Below are 24,992 nucleotides of genomic sequence, written 5' to 3'. Positions count from 1 at the left end.
CCAGTTTGAGCTGTACTCCTAGGGCTCGGAGGAAGAGGTATCATTTTCTCCAAAAGAAAGAGACACAGAAATGGAAGGAAGGAAATTCCTTGGACTTCTCTGAAACTCTGTTTCCCTATCTGTAAAATGAGGATCGTAACACTCATGGTACCTACCTCACTGGATTACTGTAAGGGCCCAAAGAACACCATTCCCCATCTCCACCCAGAAGGGCCCTTCAAGCAGCTTGGAAGGCCAGAGACCAACCATCCAACCTTGAAGATCACCAGGAGGTTTCTTATAATCCTCGGGCCAAAACAATTTTCTCCTAAAGTCAATCTAACTCTTCACACTGTAATTCCCCACAAAGAAAACGGGAAACTGTCTTCCTCACCTGCCTTCTGTTACCTGGAACAGCCCCTGTGTGAGTAAGTGCAAATCAGGCACATGCACACCTCTAAGCCCTTAGGGTCCGCAGAAGGACTGCTGTGTTCCTGCTCCCTGTCCTGCTCCCTCTCTCCTATTCCAATAGGGCTGCAGAATGGATCAAATAAATCTTTGCCCACGCGCTTGAACAAGGAAGTGGGGAGGGAAGGTCTGGCTCCCTCTTGACACTTAATTCCTTTGGAGTCAGGTGGCCCAATATGAGATGTGAACTGTCTCCACTGGGAGGCCCCAGAAACCCAGTTCAATCCTGCCCAACCCTTGGGCTTCTCAGGTTAATGAAGGATAAAGAGAAAGGTCCTTTGGTTCCAGTTATAGAATTTTGAGTAAATCAATTTGCTCCTTCACATGCATTCACTCCTCACCTCCTGCCCCCTACCCTTACCTCTCCCTAAGAATAAAGAGAGCATACCCTGGTTCTACCAGAAAGTCTTGTTGTAGACCAGACCCCCTCTACTCCCCCGCCACCCCCAGCTCCCCAACCCCATGCCACCTACCCCAGCCATCTGCCAGATGAAGATTAGACCTTTACCCTTGGGCTGGGACAGCCAACCCAGCAACCCTTCTCCACCCCACCCATTTACAGGGAGTTCCTCAGTCTTCTATAAAAGCTTGAGGTTGGGCAATCCAAAGCAAAGGGAATAAATACCAACTGTTTTTGCCACACCTGCTCCTAAGGAAAGGGCCTGATATCAGGGCCCAGAAAACATCATGACAGACAGTGCTCTCCTCCCCATTCCTAGAACTCAAGTTCTATCAACAGGGGCAGAGGTCATTTACAAGCACTTTCTTTTCTTTTTCTTTTGAATCATTACTGATATCTTTCATTTTTACATCACCTAAATTTCCCTTGTCTTCCCTTTTTTCCTGTCTCCCCTTGGAGAATCACCTTTTATGCCAAAGGTTTTCAAAAGCACTTTCAATCCATTAAAAAAACTCAAACCACTAGGGGCAGCTAGGTGGCACTGTGGATAAAGCACCGGCCCTGGATTCAGGAGGACCAGAGTCAAACCCAACATCAGACACTTGACACTTACTAGCTGTGTGACCCTGGGCAAGTCACTTAACCCTCACTGCCCCACAAAAAACCCAAAACAAAACAAAACAAAACAACTCAACCCCCTTCCCTGACAAATCCCACCTTACACTGAGTCCAATACCAAAGCCTCAGCCTACCCCTTCCCATCCCAGAGAGAGCTCTTGTGAACCACTTCCCAAGGAAATAGGAATTCTAACTCATGCCCTGGAAGGAGTCGGGTGCTCTGAGGTCACCCTGGGGGTGGGAGTGGGGGCACTTCCTGACAAACCCAGTAACCTGGCAGTGGTGCAGAGAGAAATCTTGAATCCTACAGACTATGTGAATGATTAGATAGGGCAGTATGATCATTGCCCTTTCTTCCTACACAAGGTTCCATCACTGCTGTGCCACCCACCTATGGCCCTAAAGAACCAAATGATAGGGAAAAGCTCAAGGAGCCTGAACTGGCATGGGGGGGGGACCCTGTGGTGTCTGGGAGGGAGCCTGTCTAGGAAGCAGCCACACCCCAAAGTCAATTCTCCACCTGGCATCTTCTGAGGGAAACATCTTAAACAGGGTGATGATGAAGAGGGCAAGGCTGGTAGGAGGAAGGCAGGGGGAGCCTCGTTGTATGTGGAGCTCTGTTCTCCTGGGGCGTTTAGGGAAAAGCTGAGACGGGGCTGTACTGCATCATCCCACAGTTTACCCACCGTCCTCGGTTGACTCCCCACTCATTTTCTACTTCTTTCCCCTCTATACCAGCTGGCTTTGCAAAACCTATTGCTAGGCATCTCCACAAAAATCCCAAATATTGTGGGAGAATCACTTTCTCCAGCACATTCTGTGCCTGTGAGGTCAGAGACTCCCACCCTTTGCAAGCAAGCGGCCTAGGGCCAGAGCAATACCCAGCATTAATGAATTGCTCTGGCAAGACGTGTCATCTCTGTGCCAGGCAGAGTCCTTTGGTGAGGAACAAGGTGGGGGAAGAAGGGGTAAGAAGGGCTTAGAAGGAGCTGAGAAAGAGAACAGAGGGAACAAGGAAGTATTGGGAGGGCAGCTGTTTTCTCCAAGCAGAGCAGCTGGGAGTAGCTTAGTCTTGTCAGACCACGGGTGCCAGCCCCAACATGGCTGTGCGACCATGGGAAAATCACTTAACCTCTCTGTTGTATACAAGCACAGCAGCCAGAAGCAGACTGGTCTAACCAGACCAGTGGAGGTTCAAGTCCCACAATGGCTGTGCCACTTTAGGAAGTCCCTTCACCTTTGAGCTATCATACCCCATCTTTGAGGAGTCCCTTGACCTCCGTTTTCCCCACCTATAAAAAAAGACAGAAGCATGGGTAGTCTTCTACCTACAGAAGGATAGCAATGTCTGCCCTCTCTACCTTGAAAGATTGAGAGGATTCCTCATGAAATAACCACACGGAGGAGCCCTTTGAAAGGAAAAAATGGCATGGAAATGAGGCATCCCCAATTCTTATGATCATAAATATCAGGATTGTAGATTCTGCTTACTAGACTCCCTTTAGGAAATGTGATCCTATTAACTTGGTGAATTGGGCTTGACTCAATTCAAAAGAGACCATCAGAATCAGAGGTGCTTTTGAATCAGGAATTTCAGCCTTGATTCTGACCTTCAGAATCTAAAAGTTTAACTCAATGAGTCCTGGTTATGTGCTAACGATGCCCTGTCCGTGCTTTTTCTCTGGCTTCCCGTGCCTGGAATGCTCTCCCTCCTATACTTTGTGCCAACTACTGACCTCCCTGGCTTCTTTGTTTTTTTTAAGTTTTTGTGGGACAATGAGGGCTAAGTGACTTGCCCAAGGTCACACAGCTAGTAAGTGTCAAGTGTCTGAGGCTGGATTTGACTCAGGTCCTCCTGAATCCAAGGCCAGTGCTTTATCTACTGCACCACCTAGCTGCCTCTCTCTGGCTTCTTTTAAGGCCCAACTATAATCCCAAATTCTATATGAAGCCTTCCCTAACCCCTCTTGATTCTAGTGCCTTCCCTCTTTTGAGTTTTTTTCTATTTATCCTCTATTTAACTTGCTTTGAATATAATTCTTTGCTTGTTGTCTCCCCCTATTAGACTGTAAGCTACTTTAGGGGAGGGATATCTTTTGTCTCTTTTTGTATCCCAGCACTTAGCATGGTGCCTAGCACATAGTAGGTACTTAATAAATGTTTACTGAATTGAATTGTTGACAGCTCCAAGGACTTTTTGTGGGCCTTAAACCTCCTAGGATTTAACAACAACAATTCCTCCTGACTGTAAAGTGACTTGGTGTTCACAAAATGCCTTCATATCCATTACCTCCCAACAAACCTAAGAATTGGGCTGGGCCAATAATACTATTCCCATTTAAGGGTGAGGAAACTGATACTTAGAGAAGTAACTTGCCCAAGGCCAGATGGCTAAAAAGCAATGAATCTGGAACTGGAACCCAGTCTCCTGATGCCAAGTCTGGGACTGTTCTCTGTACACAATGCTATGATTTTTTAAAAAGCCGAATTAGGGCCTGTAAGTGAAATGCAGTTTTTTGTGGGGGTGAGGCAATTGGGGTTAAGTGACTTGCCCAGGGTCACACAGCTAGTAAGTGTCAAGTATCTGAGGCCACATTTGAACTCAGATCCTCCTGACTCCAGGGCCAGTGCTCTATCCACTGCACCACCTAGCTGCCCCTTGAAATGCAGTTTTGATACCTGCCTTACAATCTACTGTGCCCAAGCAACCAAGCCATCCCTCCAAAAGTCAGACCATAAACATCGCAAATATGGAACACTGCCTCTATTAATTTAGCAAAGCAATCAATGCAGGAAACTGAGAAAACTCTCAAAGTCCATCAGAAATACTTTTTACACACAATACTCCCACCCCAGGAGTTCTAGATTCAAACAAGTGATTCTGTTAACCACTAATTCCATGGAGAGGTAATTCACTGGAGCTGTGCTATTATTATGGTTGTCATTATCAATGCCACTAAACACCTATCAAACATCACTGGCACAAAATTCTCCACCAGCTCCAATAGAAAATCAACATGGGCACAAAGATGGGAGGAGGAGGGAGAGGTTTGGAGAATTAAGACTACTGTCACCCAAGCTGTCTCAGGTGTTCTTGAAAAGATGGTCAGCAGTGCAAGGGTTGGGCAATATTAGGGCATGACACTATCTCCTGTCAAGGACACTGTGTGTGTGTGTGTGTGTGTGTGTGTGTGTGTGTGTGTGAGAGAGAGAGAGAGAGAGAGAGAGAATCCTTTTTTCGTTACCTTCGACATGCAAAGATGGGCACTTCCATTCAAAGATGGGTATCTTTGAACTCGAGGTCAGTTTAACTGCAGGTTTTACATGAACATTCTTGGCACTGGGGACAGCTCCTGTCATGCATTCAAACTCTCCTCCACCTCTACCAGAGTAGGTCAGCTGGCAGAGGTGAGGGCTGGATTTGTGGTCACTGATAGAACTGCCTGGGCCTGCTCTGACCACATCTGCATCAGAAGAGCCCGGCCACTTCTCTTCAATGAGGTTTTTGCAGAATATGGCAATAACAGCCCTCTGCCGCAAAACGTGGCCAGTGAATAGCAGCACGCCCACAAAGCAAAAAATCCTATCACCAGAGTTAGGGAAAGACAAAGAGGGCCAGGATGCCTGAGATTACTCTGAGGCTTTGTACTGGGCCTCTGGGCATGAGGCCATGAGGCTCAAGGCATTACCTATTTGCTGACATTCACCCTCATCACCCTCCTGACACTAACAGTCTCACCAAATCACATCATCCTCTTTGGGCTTCTCTGGGGAAGAAAAAGGACACAGAAGTGGATGCAAGGCAGGCCCACCCCTGGAAAGCTTCCAAATCAATGTGAACCGTATCTCTGGCAGGCAATGGGTGCTGGTTTAGGCCTCTCTCTCACTACAAAACTCATTTCTCCCTTCCACGGATGAAGTCCAGTCCATGCCTTACCTTGAACCCGATGTTTCCCTTCTTACAGCACAGGCAAGCCAGCATGAGGAAGATGAAGGTAAAGAGTCCAGAGAAAGAAACAGCCACCACAGCAAGAGAAGAGGACCAGGACAGCTCACTAAGTGGGGCTCCGTCTACAAGGCAAGATTAAAGACACAGAAAGAAGAGGTTAGCACAATGAGGCCCAGGCAAAAGATGGGACACCTCTAGGTCCATTCCCAAGAGGCCAATTCAACTCGACTTCAATCAATAAACATTTATTAATTACTTACTGTGTGTGAGACACTGATCAATATTCTTGTAGACATCAATAAAAAACATGAAAAGCAACACAATTCCTGTTCTCCAGGAGCTTACACTCTATATGGAGGATGGATCACGTCTACTAATAAGTGTGATATAAATTACAGTGAATTGCTGTAGTATATGAATTACTTGGGAAAAGTAATCTTTTTGTTTGTTTTTTGGTTTTGGGGGTTTTTTTTGGTGAGGCAATTGGGATCAAGTGACTTGCCCAAGGTCACACAGCTAGTAAGTGTCAAGCGTCTGAGGTCATATTTGAACTCAGGTCCTCCTGACTCCAGGGCTGGTGCTCTATCCATTGCACCACCTAGCTGCCCTGACAAGCAATCTTTTTATATGGTTTCATTTTGTGACAATGGTCAGACAAGCATGCTTCGACTGATGCTCGGCTGACCCAGAACTTCTGACCCTGATGAGGTGCAACTTAACTGAGTTGGCTTCCTGACTTTTAGTTTGTTCCCTGACAATTGAGTGCTATAGTTCATTCTATACATTACTTTCTGTTGTGGTGTTTTAAATTGTCATATTTAAGAATGGACATTATTCTAAGGAAATATGCAAAAACTGTAGCTCTTAAAGAGCACCTTTCGATGACTTTTATTTTATTTTATTTTTTGTTTTGTTTTGTGGGGCAATGAGGGTTAAGTGACTTGCCCAGGTCACGTAGCTAGGAAGTGTCAAGTATCTGGGGCCAGATTTGAACTCAGGTCTTCCTGAATCTAGGGTTGGTTTTTTATCAACTGCACCACCTAGCTGCCCCCCTTTCAATGACTTTTAAAGTTATTATAGCAGTCACTGGTGTAGAGGGTCAAGAGTTAAGAGCAATGAAAACAAAAAAATAACACCTAGAGCTGACAAATGACAGACTATTTAGTCCTCAGAAAACAAGCAAAGGTCTTCTGAAGGAACTGGCAGCTGGAGTGGTTAATGATTTCTTTGCAGTGCAGTATAGACTTCTTCAAGCTGGAAAATGGCCAGAAGAATAGCTGTTTTAAGCTGCTAACCATTACCATGAAGAAAACATGCATGTCATAGGACAGGACAATACAAAGAATGGAGTACTGAAGATTGGAAAAAGGTAATTTTACTAATGATTTTTCATGCTTTCATTCAAGGATACACAAAACCCTTTGTTGGAAGAAATCTATAAATCTGTAATCAAGCTATAAAGTACCCATACCTAAAAAAGTGTTTGGGGGAATTTTTCAACTTCCAGTGGTCCTGGAAGTCATGTCCCTAATTGAGGCAGTGACGAACTCTGATAAACATACTGATATACTGAGAAGCAGAATCATTCTGAAATTACAGAGATATCCAACTGGAAATTGAATACTACAGCACAACTTTGTATGATGCCACATGTCAACAAAAAGTTAAGACATTTACCCCAAAGACAGAGATAACCAGGCTTAAAGGACTCTGGAACACGTTTTATTTAAATCCTGCTAAAAAGACATCTATGACCTATGGCTAGACTTGGAAAAATGGACTGCTTGTATAAGGTGTACTTAATCTCCAATGTCATAAATGTGGTTTCATGATGAATAATTAGATATAGGTCAAAATCTTGTGAAGTCAATACTAAATCATGTAAAACAAGTGATTGCAAGAAAAGGAGGGCATATTGCCTATTAAAAAGGTTTCCTTTTCCATAGAAAAAGTTGTAAGGTTTCTTGTGTATTTTACTTTGTCCCCATTGATTTTCAAATCTCTGTAGAATATAATAAGGACAAAGAAGAGATCTAAAGATCTAAACACTGGCGATATGAAAATCTGAGGCGGAATACATTTAACAATGACAATAGTAGTGCTCGACATCTGTATAGCTTTTAAAGGTTTCTGCAAAGTGCCTTACAAATATTATTTCTTCCCAACAACCTTGGGAGTTAGATGTTCTTATTACCCCCATTTTACAGATGAGGAAACTGAGGCAGACAGCAGCTAAGTGACTTGCCTATGTTCATATAACTAGCAAGTGTCTGGGGCCAGATTTAAAATCAGGTCTTCCTGACTCCAGGTTCAGTGTTCAAGTGGGATGGGCATGGGGTGAGGTCAGGAAAGGTTTTATTCAGAAGGTGGCACATAGACTATGTCTTAGAAGGAAGAGAGGGATTTTAACTTGTGGAGAGATGGAGGGAATATGTTTGGGCCATGGGGGAGGCCACGCATGTCTGCATACAGCCAGAAGGGTTCAGGGCAAGATCAGCTAATAGCCTAGCTTGGTTGGAATGTAGAGTTTGTGAAGTGGAATCATGGAGAATAAGGCTATAGGAAGATTGTGAAGCAGGCTGAGCAAGGAGTTTGTGTTTTATCCAATAGGCAGTGAGTAGCCTCTAAAGGTTTTCGAGCAGGGTACTGGCGAGAGTCAGATCTGAGCCTTAGGAAGACTAAACAGGAATGACAGAGTGAATGGGGACATATTGGAGGCAGGGGGTGAGGGGAGATCAGGTCATGAAAGCTTGAATTAGGGTGGCTACCGTTGGAGTGGAAAGGAAATGAAAGATTTGACTATCATCCATATTGTGAATGCAGAATTAATAGGACTAGATGACTAATTGGATTTTGTCATAAGAGAGAGAGAGAAAGATCAAAGATGATTCTGAAGTTTTCACCAGGGGCAATAGAGAAGATAATGGCACCTTTGGCCATTTGGGAGGACATTGGCAACAGAAATAAGGGAGATGAGTAGAAATTCCAGGAGCTCAGGTCACTGCAACTTTCTACATTTCTATCCAGTAAGAGTATAGGTTAACCCAACAAACTACCCATCAATCCTCCTTGGGGAATTCCACCCCTTAATACAGTCTAAGCACTAAGTGTGTAGAGCCCCACGGCAGGCTAAAATACAAGGGTCCCAGAGTCTTACCCCAGGCTATCCTTCCTTGCACAAACCTCCTTGGGTCTTGGTAGTGTATAAGGCTAAGAAGAAGATAATTGAGAGGGACAGAATGACACACTGTGTCACCAGAAGGGCAAGCCAGCATTCCTTGGCCTGAGAGTTCCCATGGTTCAAGGCTGTTCCATTCCCTCCCATCCTTAACCTCCAAGGAAGCCGCAGAATCCCCCAAACTCCTCCATGTAGTAATTGCCCCTGATAGCCATTAGAACCACAGTCCTAAAATGGCAGAGCTAGGAGGAACCTTGCTTAGTCACAGAATCAGTGAATTTCAGGGATGGAAGGGACCCCCTTGCCTGACCAGTATGACCCCACCCCCTAAAAGAATCCCCCAAATAACAGATATGACCAGTGGTCCTCCAGCCTTTGCTTGAAGACCTCCTTCAGTTAGGAAGAAGCCTTTCTCCCAAGGCAGTCCCAAACAGTTCTTATTGTTGGGAAATGTTTCCCTTCCATTGAGCCAAAGTTTATCTCTTTGTAACTTCTACCCTCTGGGGCCAGAAAGAACAAGTCCAATCCCATTTGTTTATGTAATGGCCCCTGGGGTACTTGAAGATAGTTATGTCATCCTCCCTTCCCTCCTCCACCCTCACCCTGAGCCTTTCCTGCTTCTCCAGACTAACCATCGCCAGTTCCTTCAAAAGATCTTTTTTATGACCAGGCCTCAAAGACCTTGAACATTTAGGCTACCCTTCCCCCAGCTCTGAGCAGGGAAGAGATCCTTAGGAAGACCACCTACTTCTTCTGAATGTGGCCCAAGAACATCTCATCCTTTCATGTTCCAGATAAATAAACTGAGGCTTGTAGAGAAGAGAAATTAATTGCCTATGGCCAGATAGGGTGAAAGTGGCAAAAATGGGACTAAAGCCCAGACCTCTGGCTTTCCAATTCAGTGCTCTTTCTATCATACCATAGTTTATGTAGGAAGGAAAGATTAAGAACCCTGGGAGATGTTGCTCACCCCTATAAGATCCACTTCTTCCCAGGAAGATACATTCCTGGTACCTCAGCACAAGTGTGTGGGATTGATCAGAGACCTCCTGATGGGCAGCAGGAAGTGAGGACCAAACAACTGGAATCTACTTGGTTCTCTAGAATAGGGAGAAGATATAAAGAGAGGAGAAGAGGGCTGGGACGTAAACTGTGCTTGCTGTGGATTGGGAAGCTTGCAGTACCAGGGTAGGCCACTGGGCAACACTGCTACTGCATGAAAATGCCAACTGGAGCTGTTTTCCTGGGAACAGCTGCAGGGGAAGAGGCCTTAGATTCCCAAGTCTTTGGCACAACATCCCTTATCCTTCCCCACCCTCCAGTATCCATCCATTCCTGCCATTATTAAATCAACAGACTCTGGGGTTGCTTGGTCTAGAACAGTCTTTAGCTGGAAGGCTGATTTCCCCCTCCAACATAGACCCAGGTATCTCCATATCTGGTCCAACATCCCTTCTGATACTTATGCCAGATTCTCAAGGGAGGCTTCCAAGCCAACCTGAGTATGAGACCATGGACACTGCTTTAGAAAGTGGAGGACATATACAGAAACAGGGCAGTGACTAACAGAAACCCCAAAGACAGGCATGAGAGCCCAGCTTATATGAAATGTGGAAAAGCTCCAAAGCCCGCAGAGCTATTAGAGCAACTTGTACTTGTATATAGTTGCTAAGACCTGATGTAAATGAAGCATGGGCCCATTAATTTCAAAAGTTAACATCATCCCGATAAAAACCATGGCACACCAGGCTTATTTCTTAATAGAAAGGGACATATTTCACATTTCAAATCATTTTCCCATGCTTCTCTGGGATACATCTAATTATTCTCTCTAGCCCTCTGGGAAATTTCTAATAAATGACTACAGGTGAAGCCAGGGAGTATGTAAACACACACACACACACACACACACACACACACACACACACACATCATTCCCTGAAAGCTCCCAACTGCCCATACTGAGAAGTAGCAAAAGTAGCCATTTACTTCCCTGCCATCACCACGGAGATGCATCTCCCTGCCTCCCCTATCCAGATGGTTAGCCAGCTCAGGCAGGCAAGAATTTCTCAATCCTCTTCACTGCCCAATTCCCATCTGAGCTCCCTTTGGGATGATTACACTTTCTTGAAAAAGTTGGCTACCCAGAGGGCCCATCTCCCTGCCCTGTTTATTAGCTTTCTTCCTTCAGCACCACTATCCATGGCTCCAAACCCTATCCCTATCCAAACCCTCCTGAGAAAAAAAAGAGAAAAACAAGACCTTTGTAACAGATTTGTCAAGTAAAACCAATCCCTCCATTGGCAGGGCTTGAAAATGTATGTCTCATTCTGCAGTCTGAGTCCATCACCCCTCTGTCAGGAGGAGGGGAATGCCCTTCATCACGGGTGTTCTTTAGCCACAGCTACTCAAGACAGGGAAAAGAAACTTGCAGCCACCGTTGTCTTTGGTAAAGCCAAGCAGTTCAACCTCAGAAGTGGGTCCGGTTTTGTCAGTGGAAATGACAATCAAGAAGATGCATTACATCTGCCTTCCCTGGACACCCTAAGGGTGGGTCTTTCCATCTGACTTGTAGCTGAAAGCTCCTCTGTGTGTTGTTCCCTGCATTACAGTGTGAACTCCCAGTGACGGCAGAGGCTGTCTCGGCTCTCCTTGTATCCTCAGCAAGCAGCACGATGTTCTGGGCATAGGAAGTGCTTAATAGAGACTTTTTCATTCATTCATTCATTCACTTTCTTTGTGGTACGGCCTGCCCTATAGCCCATCCCAACCAAGGGGATGAGTCTAGATGCCACTATATCCCCAAAGCCAAGACTCAAACCTACCTGGACAGAAGGCAAAGGAAGAGGCATTTATTATGGGCTAGGCACTGTGCCAAGCATTCTACAAATATTTTCTCATTCAATCATTAAAACAATCTGGTACAGTAGGTGCTATTGTGCCCCCATTTTACAGTTGAAGAAACTGAGGCAGAAAGTGGTTAAGGGACTTGCCCAGGTCACATAGCTAGTGTCTGTGTGGAATTTGAACTCAGGTCTTTTTTAATCCCAGTCCCAGCACTCTGTCTACCTGTGTGATCTAGTTGAACAAAGACTATACTAAGAAAGCCCTGAGGGGGCAGCTAGGTGGTGCAGTGGATAAAGCACTGGCCCTGGATTCAGGAGGACCTGAATTCAAATCCAGCCTCAAACATTTGACACTTACTAGCTGTGTAACCCCTGACAAGTCTCTTAACCTTCATTGCCCCACCCAAAAAAGAAAAAAAAAAGAAAGCCCTGAGGTCAGACATCAAGGCTCCCTCATTAGTCCTATGGCATCCTCCATTGAAGTCAATAGTGAGAAAGCACTGCTCCCCCTTGATAGCCAAAAGGGCATGAAGAGTTTAATGACTGGGGAGGGGTGATAAAATCCTTAATTGCATTCCTGGATATCTGGATCAATTCATAGCCCCACTACCTGTGCATTTGTGTGTCTGTTTTTCCATAGCCTCTCTAACAATCTCCATTTTCATTTTCTTGGTTAACTTTTCCAATCTAATGAGTGTAAGGTGAAACCTCAGAGTTGTTTTAATTTGCAGTTCTCTAATTACTAGTAATGGATATCATACACTTGTTGATGTTTGTTTTCCTTTGAAAACTGCTTGTTCCTATTTCATTTAACTACTGGGGAATGGCTCTTGTTCTTACAAATCTGAATCAGTTCCTTATATATCTTCGATATAAGACCTTTATCAGAGAAACTTTTTTCTTTTTTCTTATACAGAGAAACTTTCTGCAAAGATTTTTTTCCTAGTTATCTCCCTTTTAACTTTATATTGATTTTGTTTGTGCAAAAACTTTAAAATAATTTATACAATTAAAATAATCCATCTATTTCCTATAATCTGACCCAAGTTTAGTCATACTCTCTTTCCCTATCCATAGTTGCAAAAGGTTATTTTTTTCCATGCTCCTCTTATTTATGATGGAAATTCTGCTTCATGCCTGCCCTCTCCCTTTCTGTCCTTGGGATGTGGGTACTGAGTTCTGGCCCCAGAGGGTCTCTCTGAGTCACACAACATGTTAAGAGATGAGCAGCACCCTATCCGTCAACTCAGCAGAGGGAGCATTCCATCAGCTAAAGGTTTAAGGAATACTGTTGAAGGAGAAATGGAGCATGAGTTCCAGTAATCAAATATAACAGGACAATTTAAGCAAACGGGGGAAGAAACAAGAATGTACCCAGAAGGGACTGCCTGTGGAATTTAGGTGGGCAGAATGCAGTTACTGGAGGTGGCATTTGGCTCAGAAGCCAGACATAATTAGGGCACATGCTGTCCTTCCCTTTGGAAAGGTCTATTTGAATGCACTGAGCAAACCCTAGCCAAGGAGAACTATGGTGCTCTCTTTGGCCTTGGCAAACACACTTAGAAGAGTAGGGTTTTCTGGGGGGAAAAATTTGTGAATGCTTGGGGTGATGTGGCAGATATCCCAGATCTCAAACCACCTTGATGAAGCTCAGGTTCTTTCTACACACCCGTTAAAGATGTGGGGGATGGACAGATTAGGGATCTATGAGGTGGTAGGGACAGGAAAGAAGTTAAATGGTAGAAACTATTTTATCCCACATTAAAGTTCTACATCAAGTCTGGGGGTTAGAAACTAGACCCCTGCCAGGAGTCTGGCTGACTCCCAGTTTCTAGGACTCAGGCAAAAACAAACAGACAAAAAGTCTCAATCTTCTCAGATAATATAGAGCATACTTATTCTTTTTTTCCCAGGGCAAGAGTCTTCATTTGATGGTGTTGACTGGGACTCAACCAGCTGGTCCATTGAGCTTCTAACAAGGAGGAGGGAAGGGATTTCTCTTCCCCTCATGCCCCCTCTACACCACGTGACCCTTGCAAAAATGGCAACCGCATGTGCTCGGCAGCAAGAACATTTCTTTCAACCAAGTGAAAATGAGATTGGACCTCAGGGCTCTGGCTTTTTTGTCATGCTTCTTTAACGACCCTGAGAAGTAGATGTTTCTAGGTCTATGGGTAACATTGTGAGTTAGAGAGGTCTGGAGTTTGAGTCAGGTGTTGATTGCCCAGCAGGTGGTGACTTCCACAAAAGCTTATTGGAGGAGAGATGACCATTGCCAGGAGGATGTTGGAGCTAACGGGACTGAGGAAGCCCAACCCACATCCTGGCTTACCAGGAAATCTGGATTTATGAGCTGCTAGGATAAGAAAGATCTAAGGTCAATGAGCAATATTTATTGAATAGACCTACAAAGTTGTCCTTCTCTGCCAGGAGAGGACAATAGGTTTTGTTTCATGTTTTAAGTATTTGTTAATATACACTTTTGGACCTTTTGTCTTATAAGCATTTCTTTTATGATATAGGAAATAAATAGCTACTATCTACCTGGTATCTTTTGCTAAAAGGGAATTGAGGGCATTTGATGTCGGCTTCCTCTTTTTTCCTTCTCTTCATCTCAAAAACCCTTGACATCATTCGCCATTCTCATTTTTTCCTGCAGTCTTTAACAATGAGGTGGGCCCTTCTTGCCAAAGCCAATGCCTCCATAAGTCATCATAAGCGCCCCTTCTCTTTTCTGCAATAGAAAGCTACTTTAACTATCCTCACTCCCCAATCTTCCACCTCTCCCTATCTACTGGTTCTTTCCCTACGGCCTTCAAACAAATCCATGTCTTTAGCATCCTTTAAAAAAACCTACACTAGACCCTACTATCCTCCCAAGCCTATGTTTCTCCTTTTCTCAAACTCCGAGAAAACCTCTAGTTTTACTTCATTATCTCACTCAATCCTCAAACATTTGCAGTCTGGAATTCTGACCTCATCACTCAATTGAAATTCCTCTCTCCAAAGTTATTCAATGATTTCTTTCTTTTAAAAAAATTTTTTTCCCAATTACACAAAAAATTCAATATCTGTTTAAAAAAAATTTTGAGTTCCGTATTCTCTCCCTCTCTCCCCCTTCTCCTCCCTCATTGAGAAGGCAATTTGGTATAGGTTATACACATGCAGTTGTGCAAAGCAGATTTCCATATTAGTCATGTTGTGAAAGAAAACACAAGAAAAATAAAGGTTTTTTTTTTTTTTTTAAGTATGCTTCAATCTTCATTTACACTCCATCAGTTCTTTCTCAGGAGGCGAATAGTATTTTTCATCTCGAGTCCCTCAGAATCGCCTTAGATAATAATGTTCTCTTAATTATCAAATATGATGGTCAAAAAATATGATGGTCATTCTCAGTCTTAAGCCTTCTTGACCTCTCTGATGCACTGCTGACCACCCTCTCTAGTCCTGGATTCTCTCTTTTCTTTAGATTACTGAATCACTGTTCTTTCCTGGCTTTCCTTCCTACCTGTTTAACTGATCCTCATCTGTATCATGCCCTCCAAAGTTCTGTCCTAGGCCATTTTCCCTTCTCTCTCTCTCTTCTCTTTTCTGGTGAATTCATCAGCTTCTATGGGTTAAATTATCATCTGTATACCAATAACTTATAAATCAACATATCCGATCCTAGCATCTCCCCTGAGCTTCAGTCCTACATTTCCTGTTGCCTCCTGGACATTCAAACTAAATGTCCCAGACACATCCCAAACTCTGTATGTCCAAAACAGAACTCATTGTCTTTTCCCAAAAAACCCACCCTTCCTCTTCCAAACTTCTCCATTTCTGTTAAAGGCATCAACATTTTCAAGTCTCCCAGGTTCATAAAGCTGGCATTATCCTAGACTCCTCACTGTTCCTCATCCATTTCTAACCAGAAGTCAAATCTTATTGTTTCTGCCTCCACTTCTTGTCTCGGATCTGATGCTTTTTCTTGACTCATACAATCAGTGCTTGAGGTCAGGACTTCATCACTTCCCATTTAGGATATTACAAAGGACAGTTAGGTGGCACAGTGGATAGAGCAGTGGGCTTAAGAATCAGGTATACTCATCTTCATGAGTTCAAATCCAGTCTCAGACACTTGGCTCTATAACCTTGGGCAAGTCACTTAACACCACTGAACAGTTCCTCATCTGTTGAATGAGCTGGAGAAGGAAAGGGCGAGCTACTCCAGTATTTTTGGCAAGAAATCCCTAAAATAGGGTCACAAAGAGTAGGAAATGACTCAACAACAAAAACTTTTTAGGGGCAGCTAGGTGATACAGTGGATGAGAGTGCCAAGCCTGGAGTTAGGAAAGTCTAAGTTCAAATCCATCCTCAGACACAAGCTGTATGCCTGGGCAAGTCACTTAACCATGTTTACCTCAGTTTCTTCCTCTGTAAAAAATGAGCTGGAGGAGAATATGGCGATTCATACCAGTATCTTTGCCAAGAAAACCCCAAATGGGGGTCACAAAGAGTCAGACATGACTGAAATGACTCAACAATAATGGCTTTTTTTTTTTTTAAGTGAGTCAGTTGGGGTTAAGTGACTTGCCCAGGGTCACACAGCTAGTGAGTGTCAAGTATCTAAGGTCACATTTGAACTCAGGTCCTCCTGAATCCAGGGCCGGTGCTTTATGCATTGTGCCACTTAGCTGTCCCTTTATTCTATATTCTTATAGAGGTTATCCCAAAAGTCTCAGGGCAGTTTCCAGATAGCTTTAATAGCTTACATACCCTGAACATATACTTGTTTCCCTTGCTAGAACCTAAACTCCTGGAGAGTGAGGATTGTTTCATTCATTGGATTTCTGTTCCTAGCACAGTAGCACAGTGCCTGGCACACAGTAGGTACTTAATAAGTGCTTGTTTCTTTTTGGTGGAGGCTTTAGATATGTCCAATTTAAGCTTAAGATTCTCTCTGCAGCTCTAGGTCAGAAGCAGAGTCAGAAACAGTGTGTGGGGGTGGGGATGGAAAGACCTGAACCTCCCTCTTTGGGGTTAGGCTTTCCTGGGATTGAACCTGGGTCTGCTTTAGCTTGGAGCTGGAGTTCCTAGAAGGAGCCCACCTGGATCACAGGGAACGTCCTGGGGATTCATTTGGATGTGAAAGGTGGATTCCAATCAGTTCTAAGTGCTTTCTTCCTTTCTGTGGCACTTCCATGTGTTCAGGGCTCATATCTAGGTTCCATTTCTTCTCAGCTCATCTTCCTGTCCTATTATCCAGTGAGCCCAGGCTCACCTCCATGTGGAATGCCCAAAACAAGGTTCCCTCTGAAGGGATATTTTGTTCAAACCTCCAGCTGGATTTCCCTGTGCAGTGGCAGGAATCTGTTAGAAACATGTCTAAGTTGCTTTATGCACAAGAGGGACCCGTGGGAAGAATTTTCACAGGACAATTTGGTTTCTCACTTGAGGGTGAGCGTGTGACTTGTAATCAATCCCAGCATTCAGATTCCTGTTGACACAGGTGCACGTGCTTTGAGAGCTCATTTGGGATTAAACATTCCCTCTGAGAAGGTAAATTTTTTTCCTTTCTTTTCCTTTATATTTTTCTTTCATTAGTTTATTTTCTTAATTGTTGTTGGTTGGGACAGGTCCTTCTAAGCAATGAGAATGCAAAAATCTATAGAGAACTTTCTAAAACGTTGTTTCTTGAATTTGTATGACTCATATTTGCAGATCATATACATGACCCATAGCTAAGTAATAAGAGATTTTCCCTGCAACTCTGGGGTGGTGGCAACAAGCCAGAGAACACAAGAAAAAAAATCTTAACTCTCCTTTTTTAAGGAATAAGGACCCAGCTCTAACCCTGAATCCAATTTATGTAAATCCAAAGTTCCTTTTATGGGAAAAGGGCACTAGTGGTGAAAGTTGGGTGAGAGTAATTGACATGATGTCATGTGATCCTTCTTTTGACCAACGTATGCATAATGTCCTGCTCCTACTCTTGCTCTTGTATAGTCATGTCCAGCTCTTTGGGACCCTGCCATGGGGTTTTCTTGGCAAGGATATTGGAGGGGTTTGCCATTTCCTTCTCCAGTGGATTAAAGGCAAACAGAGGTTAAGTGACTTTTCTATAGTCACATAGCTAGTAAGTGCCTGAGACTGATTTTGAACTGAGGTTTTCCTGACTCCAGGCCCAGCATGCTATCCACTGAGTCACCTAGCAACCTCCTTAAAAAAGTCTGTTTAGTCATTTCCAGTCCTGTCCAACCCTTTGTGAACCTTTTTGGGGTTTTCTTGGCAAAGATACTGGAATGGTTTGCCATTTCCTTTTCCAGCTCATCTTATAGATGAGGAAACTGAGGCAAACAGGTTTAAGTGACTTGCCCAGGGCCACGCAACTGGTAAATGTCTAAGGCTAAATCTGAACTAAAAAATATCGTTTTCCTGACTCCAGGCCCAGCACTCTATCCACTGTACCATCTAGCTGCTCCCTTATAATTATACCTAATTGTTGACAGACATGTTTCTCTCCCTCAGTCTCTCTCTCTCTCTCTCTCTCTCTCTCTCTCTCTCTCTCACACACACACACACACACACATACACACACACACACACACACACACACACACACACACTTGCCTGGGCTTGGGAGAGGGTTTGCAAGTGTGAGGGGTAGTACACCAACCAAATGAGGCTTCATTTTCTTAGGAAAGTTGACCCTATAAGTTCAGTGAGGCTCTGAAGAGTGGGAAGGCAGGGAGTACCCCCTTCTGACAGATAACCAAAGAAGGGACCCCTCCTCACCCAGCCCCATATCAGGGACCGGGGTTGGGGTCGGGTAACTTAGAGTCTAGTGACTTGTAATACGTCAATGACCTCTGCTTCTGTCAGTGTGGGAACCCCTTTAGCCAAGGCGGACAGTAACCAATCCACAATTTGTAGTCTGAGAGTGTTGCCTGAGACTCAGAACAAGTCAGGTAACTTGCTCATGGTTACACAGTTAATAAATGCCCATGGGGGGATTTGAACCCAGGTTTTCCAAATAGCCATTTCAGCCCCCCTTTGCCCCTACCCATCCACTGAGCCACGCTGCTTCAGTGAAAAGTCTGCTCTGCATGGCAGCGTCACCCTGGTACCAATGGCTCTGTAGTAAGAGACCATCTATCAGCTACGCCGTAGAGAGAATTTAGTACTTCAAGAGGGGCCTGAACTAAACAAGGGCTAAAAGGTTTTGGCACTTATCTACAACATACCAGTTCCTCTGCCACCGTGTCACTCCGAAAATAACCCACTCATACCCCCCTTACTACCCCCACTATGTGACACATGTCCCAAAATATTTCCACCAAGGTGGGACACAGCAAGTAATAGAATAAGCAGAGGTCAGGAGGAAATAAGATGCTATGACCATGCTCTGAGAGCAGAGGTGTCAAACATGCAGCAGCTGCAATCCCCCCAGGGACAGCAAAACCAGATGAAAATATAATTGGGAAAAATTGAACAAAATTAATATAAAATACAATAAAATGTAGATAATGTTAATATGTGGTTTTTTCCCAGTCATTACAGGGATCCTTATTATGGCTTAAGGGTCTCTGTTTCTACTTGACACCACTGACTTGGAAGACCCTAGAGAGTTAACTAAAATTAAATGAAGTAATAACTCCAGCAAAGTTATAGAATATACAAGAAATCCACACAAATCATCAGCATTCCTGAAGATAACCAACAAAATCCAGCAGGAAGAGCTAGAAAGAGAAATTCCATTTTAAGTAATTATAGAAGTTATAAGATATTTGGAAGTGGAGCTACCAATTATAACTTCCCCCCCAAACTTTTTTTTTAAAGAAATAAAGATATCCCATAACAATTTAAGAAACATTAATTGCTCTTGGGTATGCCAAGCCAATATAATAAAAATGACAATACTACCTAAATTAATTTACTTATTTAGCACTATAGTAATCAAAATACCAAAGGAATATTTTATAGACCTAGAAAAATAATAAAATTCATATGGAAGAAGAAAAGGTCAAGAATTTCAAGGGTAATAATGTAAAAAACAAAAGTAGTAAAGATTTTCTATCAGTACCAGATCTCAAAATGTACTACAATGCAGTAATAATTTAAAACTTCATAAATGACAAGCAGAATGATTTCAGAACAGCCTCGAAAGATTTATATAAACTAATGTATAGTGAAGTGAGCAGAACCAAGAGAAGCTTGTGCACAGTGACAGCAATACCGTTTGATGAAAAACTGTGAATGACTTAACTATTCTCAACAAGACAATCCCAAAGGACTAATAATGAAGCATACTAACCACCTCCAAAGAAAAAAACTGATATTTTTTCAAACACAGACTGAAGCATGCTATTTTTTTTTACTTTCATTTTTTTCTTTTATTCAAATTTTCTAATACAAAATGACTATGGTAATGTTTTACATAATTGCACATGTATAACCTATATTTGATTACTTACCACCTCATGGAGGGGAGATGGGAGGGAGGGAAGAAAGGATAAAATTTGGAACTCAAAACTTTAAATAAAAATGTTTATTATTTAAAAAAACAAAAAATAATTTCACAGTTTTTAAAAAAATAGCAGTCAATCAGTGGAATAGATTAGGTGCATAACAGCACAAGCAAACACAGTACCACAATGTTCAATAAACCCAAAGACCCAAATTAATGGGGGAAAGACTTATTATTTGATTTAGTCAAGTTGCTGGGAAGACTGGGTGGCAGACTGGTAGAAATTAAGTACAGATCAACAACTCACATCATATACCACTAAATGGTTACATGACCTACATATGAAAAGGTCACATCATAAATTGAAAGAACAAGAAAGAAATCACCTTTCAAATCTATGAACTGTTCATGAATAAACAAGTGATAGTCTCATATAAGGTAAAATGGATAATTTTGATACTATCAAATTTGAAAGTTTTTGTACAAACAAATCTAATTAGTAAAAATCAGAAGGGAAACAGGTAACAGGAGAAAAAGTCTTTGTGGCAGTTACCTCTGATAAAGGTCTTACATCCAAGATATATAAGAATTGATTCAAATTTTAAGAACAAGAGTCATTCCCCAATAGCTATATTGTCAAAGGATATGAACAGACAGTTTTCAAAGGAAAAATAATCCAAGCTATCAAGAAACATGAAAATATGCTTTAGATCACTAAGAATTAAAGAAATGCAAAATAAAACAAGTTTCCACTTCACACCTATAATATTGGTAAAGATGATAAGAGGAAAATGACAAATGGAAAGGCAAACAGGCATGCTGTTGGTATAGGTGTGAACTGGAAAACCATTTGGAGCTATGCCCAAAATGTTTGCTGAAATGTGGATATAATGTGAACAGCTATACCATTATTAGTACTATACTGCTAAAAAAAGGAAGGAAAGAAGCAAAGGACATATATGTTCTAAAATATTTATAGCAGCTTTTTTGTGGTGATCCAAAATTGGAAGCTAAGGGGGTATGCTCCCCCATTTGGGATGGCTAAACAAATTGTGCCTTATGAATGCAATGGAATGTTATTCTGCCATAATAAATGATGAAATGAACAATTTTAGAAGATACTAGGAAGACCTCTATGAACTGACGTTATACAATAACATTATAGAGGAAAATAATTATGAAAGACTTTAAAACTCTAAAGTGACAAACCTAAAGTCCAGAGGACCAAAGATGAAACACACTACTGCCTCTTACCAGGGAGGTGATGAACTTAAAAGGCACAAAGAGACATACATTTCTGGATTTCATATTTTCACAACAGCTAGCATTTATATAGATAGGACTTTATAAATATAAGAAAAGTGGAAACAAGGAATCACTTTTTTGCTCCCGACATGATAGTTTACTTAGAGAACCCTAAAGATTCAACTAAAAATTAAGTGAAACTATTAAGAACTTCAGTAAAGTAGCAGGGTATAGAATAAACCCACACAAATAACCACCCTTTCTGTACTCTGACCAACAAAACTCAGCAGGAAGAAAGAGAGGCATTCCATTCCAAATAACTAGGAAATGTATATTTATGAGTCTAGCTACTAAGATAAACATAGGAAATACTACTACTACTACTACGTAATACTATGTATTATTATTATTACTCAAATTTATATAGTACTCTAAGGTTTCCAAAGTGCTTTACAAATGTCAGCTATGCTTAAAAATAGCCCAGGGTAGTAGTAGGTACTATTATTATCCCCACTTTACAGATGAAAAAACAGATGGACTGAAGTTAAATGACTTGTCCAGAATCACATAGCTAATGTCTAAGACTGGACTTGTACTCATCCTGACTCTAGGCCAGTGCTCTATCCACTGCTCCACCTAGCTATGAATATAACTACAAAACAATATTTATAGAAATAAAAACTTAAATAATTGCAGCACTCTTGATGTTTGAGCCATTCTAACAAAATAAAAATGAAAATACTTATATTAGGTTACCAACCAAACTGCAAAAGGGTTATTTAATGTAATTAAGAAAAAATGAAATTCATCTGGAGGAACAAAAAAAAAATCAAGAATCTCAAGGGAAAAAAGGGAATTTAGTAGCACCAGATCTCAAATAATAATATAAAATATAATCATTGAAACTATTTGCTACTGTTTAAAAAATAGAAAAGTTATCAGTGGAAGAGATTATCTACACAGCATCCTGAAGCAAATGGACATAGAAGCACAGTGCTCGATAAACCTAAGGGTGACAAGTACTGGGATAAGGATTTACTATTTGATTCCAAAATAAAAACAAAACATCTAAGGAAAGTAGAAAGCAGTCTGGTAGAAATTAGGGTTAGATGAACATTCATATAGACCACAGTAAGTTCCAAGTTGGTTGAGGATTTAGATATAAAAGGTCATATCATAAAAATTTACGAAAAGAGGAAGAGTTCTTGACCAAATAAGGGATAGAGAGAATAGTACAAAATAAAATGGAAATTATTGATTACCTGAAACTAAAAAGGTCTTGCACAAAAAAATCAACACAGTTAAAATCAGAAGGGAAACATTAACCTGGGGAAAAAATCTTTACAGCAAACTTTTCTGAAAAAAGGTCTAATAATATCCAAGATATACACAGAATGGATTTCCATATACAAGAGCAAGCACTATTCTCCAATAAATAAAGGATCAGAAGATACAAATAGGCAGTTCTCAGAAGAAATACAATCTACTAACCAATATATTAAAATTTTCTAAATTACTCATAAGAGAAGTTAAAATTAAAGCAGGTCTGAAATTCTGTCTTATACTGACAAAATGAGAAAAAAAAAGAAAATGACAGTTGTAGGAGGGGTTATGGGAGGACAGATACACTAGTGAACTGAGACTGTTCCAACCATTTTAGAGAGCAATGTGGAACTATATCCAAATAGTCACTCCTGGGGACTAGCTTATTCCCCAAAGAGACCAAAGAGGGAAAGGGCCTATATGAAAACAAAATTTAATAACATTTTTTGGGGGAGTAAACCAGAAATAAAGAAGAACTTTCCACTGGAGAATGGTTGAACAAATTATGGTACATTAATGTAATGTACCTAATTATGAATTGGTTATGCTACAGACTCTGAAGACTATTCCTTCTCAAGGAATTCAGTGCCTTGCTTAAATCCCCCCCCCCCCCCGCCCCGGGCAATGAGGGTTAAGTGACTTGCCCTGGGTCACACAGCTAATAAGTGTCTGAGGCTGGATTTGAACTCAGGTCCTCCTGAATCCAGGGCTGGTGCTTTATCCATTATGTCACCTAGCTTGCCCCTCAAATCTTCCTTTCTACCTCAACTCCTGACTAGGGGACCTCAACATCCATATGGGTATTTCCTCAAACACCCTAACCTTCCCATTCCTTTGAGCTCTTGAATATACTTCATCTACTCCTTCATGATACCTAAGCCATACATCAAGATAGTCATAAACTTGTTTTCCCTGATCCCCAACAAATACTCTGTTTCCAAGATCAATCATTATGAAATTCTTTTATTTCAGCATAACCTCCTATCATTCCACCTCTCCCTATGTCTCATTCCTACAAATCCTATTCTTCATCCATATCCCCCATGACTTACAGTCTACTTCTCCCAATGCTTAGTAATCTACCATGTTATCATCCCTTCTGTGGTTTTCACCTTCCTCCCTTCAGAATATTAAAGTTAACCATTTCTGACAAAAAAAAGAAGATAATAAATGTTGGAGAAGCTGTGGGAAAATTGGAACACTAATTCATTGTTGGTGAAGCTGTGAACTGATCCAACCATTCTGGAGAGCAATTTGGAATTATGCCCAAAGGGCGATAAAGCTGTGCATACCCTTTGACCCAGCAATACCACTTTTGGGTCTTTTTCCCAAAGAGATCATGGAAGGGGGAAAGGGACGCACATGTACAAAAATATAGTTGCTCTTTACGTGGTAGCAAGGAATTGGAAGTTGAGGGGATGCCCATCAATTGGGGAATGGCTGGACAAGTTGTGGTATATGAATACAATGGAATACTATTATGCTGTAAGAAATGATGAGCAGGAGGAGTTCAGAGAAACCTGGAGGGTCTTACATGAGCTGATGATGAGTGAGATGAGCAGAACCAGAAGAACATTGTACACAGTATCATCAACATTGAGTGTTGATCTACTGTGATGGACTATATTCTTCTCACCAATGCAATGGTACAGAAGAGTTCCAGGGAACTCAGGATAGAAGAGGATCTCCAAATCCAAGAAAAAAAAAAAGAACTGTGGAGTATAGATGCTGATTGAACCATACTATTTCTTTTGTTTTGGGTGCTGTTGTTGTTTTTTTTTTCTATTTTGAGGTTTTGCATCACTGCTCTGATTTTTTCTCTTATAACAGGATTAATGCAGAAATAGGATTAATGTTATTATGTGTATATATATGTGTGTGTGTATATATATGTATATATATAGATATATAGATATAACCTATATCAGATTACTTGCTGTCTAGGGGAGGGGGGGAGGGAGGGGAGGGAGAAAAATCTGAAATTGTAAAGCTTGTATAAATAAAAGTTGAGAACTATCTTTACATGTAACGGAAAAAATAAACTACCTTCTATGTAATTAAAAAAAAATGTTAACCATTTCTACTTGACATAATTTTCTACTTTCAAATCCCTTGCTCCACTGTCCTTTGGTTAATCATGCCTCCTTTATCCTTACCCTTGTGATGCTAAATAAAACTGAAGTCACACAATCACATTCACTGGATTTACAAGCAAGTTATATTATTCTACTCAATTGAGGCCTCACTACTTCCTAATTTGTTTCTTTATCCCACTCATCAGAGTGGCTATTTCAAACCTTTCCCTTCTCTCAAACCTCCCATGCCACCTCCTCCCCACACCCTCTCAGAAGAGGACCTTGTCTTCTTACATTTTACTGAGAAAAGAGTGTCCAATTGCTGTGAGCTTACCTACTCTTCCTGACGTCTAAAAACCCTTCAGCATCATTCCCCAGTCTCACCTATATAGTATTTGGATATTAGATATCATATACAATGAAGTAAAGACTAGTAATGATGAGAGCAGTTAGTTATTTCAT

At 41.7% G+C, this 24,992-nt stretch overlaps 1 protein-coding gene across 11 annotated transcripts in view; it reads right to left on the bottom strand.

The window, feature by feature from the left end:
- Window positions 1-24,992, bottom strand: part of AATK (apoptosis associated tyrosine kinase) — a 224,825-nt gene that overhangs the window by 36,848 nt on the left and 162,985 nt on the right. For 8 of the 11 annotated variants that reach the window (XM_044000036.1, XM_044000034.1, XM_044000029.1 and 5 more), the window contains one exon: window positions 5,403-5,536. In XM_044000036.1, the coding sequence (XP_043855971.1) occupies window positions 5,403-5,447 (45 nt within the window). In that variant the 5' untranslated portion in view covers window positions 5,448-5,536. Of the gene's footprint in view, window positions 1-5,402; window positions 5,537-10,854; window positions 11,122-24,992 lie in introns of those variants that run through there. The other 3 variants (XM_044000038.1, XM_044000035.1, XM_044000041.1) reach the window with 3 other exon arrangements.

The sequence above is a fragment of the Dromiciops gliroides genome, chromosome 4 (genome assembly GCF_019393635.1).
Source record: "Dromiciops gliroides isolate mDroGli1 chromosome 4, mDroGli1.pri, whole genome shotgun sequence".
In the NCBI taxonomy this organism is placed as follows: domain Eukaryota; kingdom Metazoa; phylum Chordata; class Mammalia; order Microbiotheria; family Microbiotheriidae; genus Dromiciops; species Dromiciops gliroides.
The sequence above is the reverse complement of the archived record's forward strand: the minus strand, read 5'-3'. Positions and strand labels throughout refer to the sequence as shown.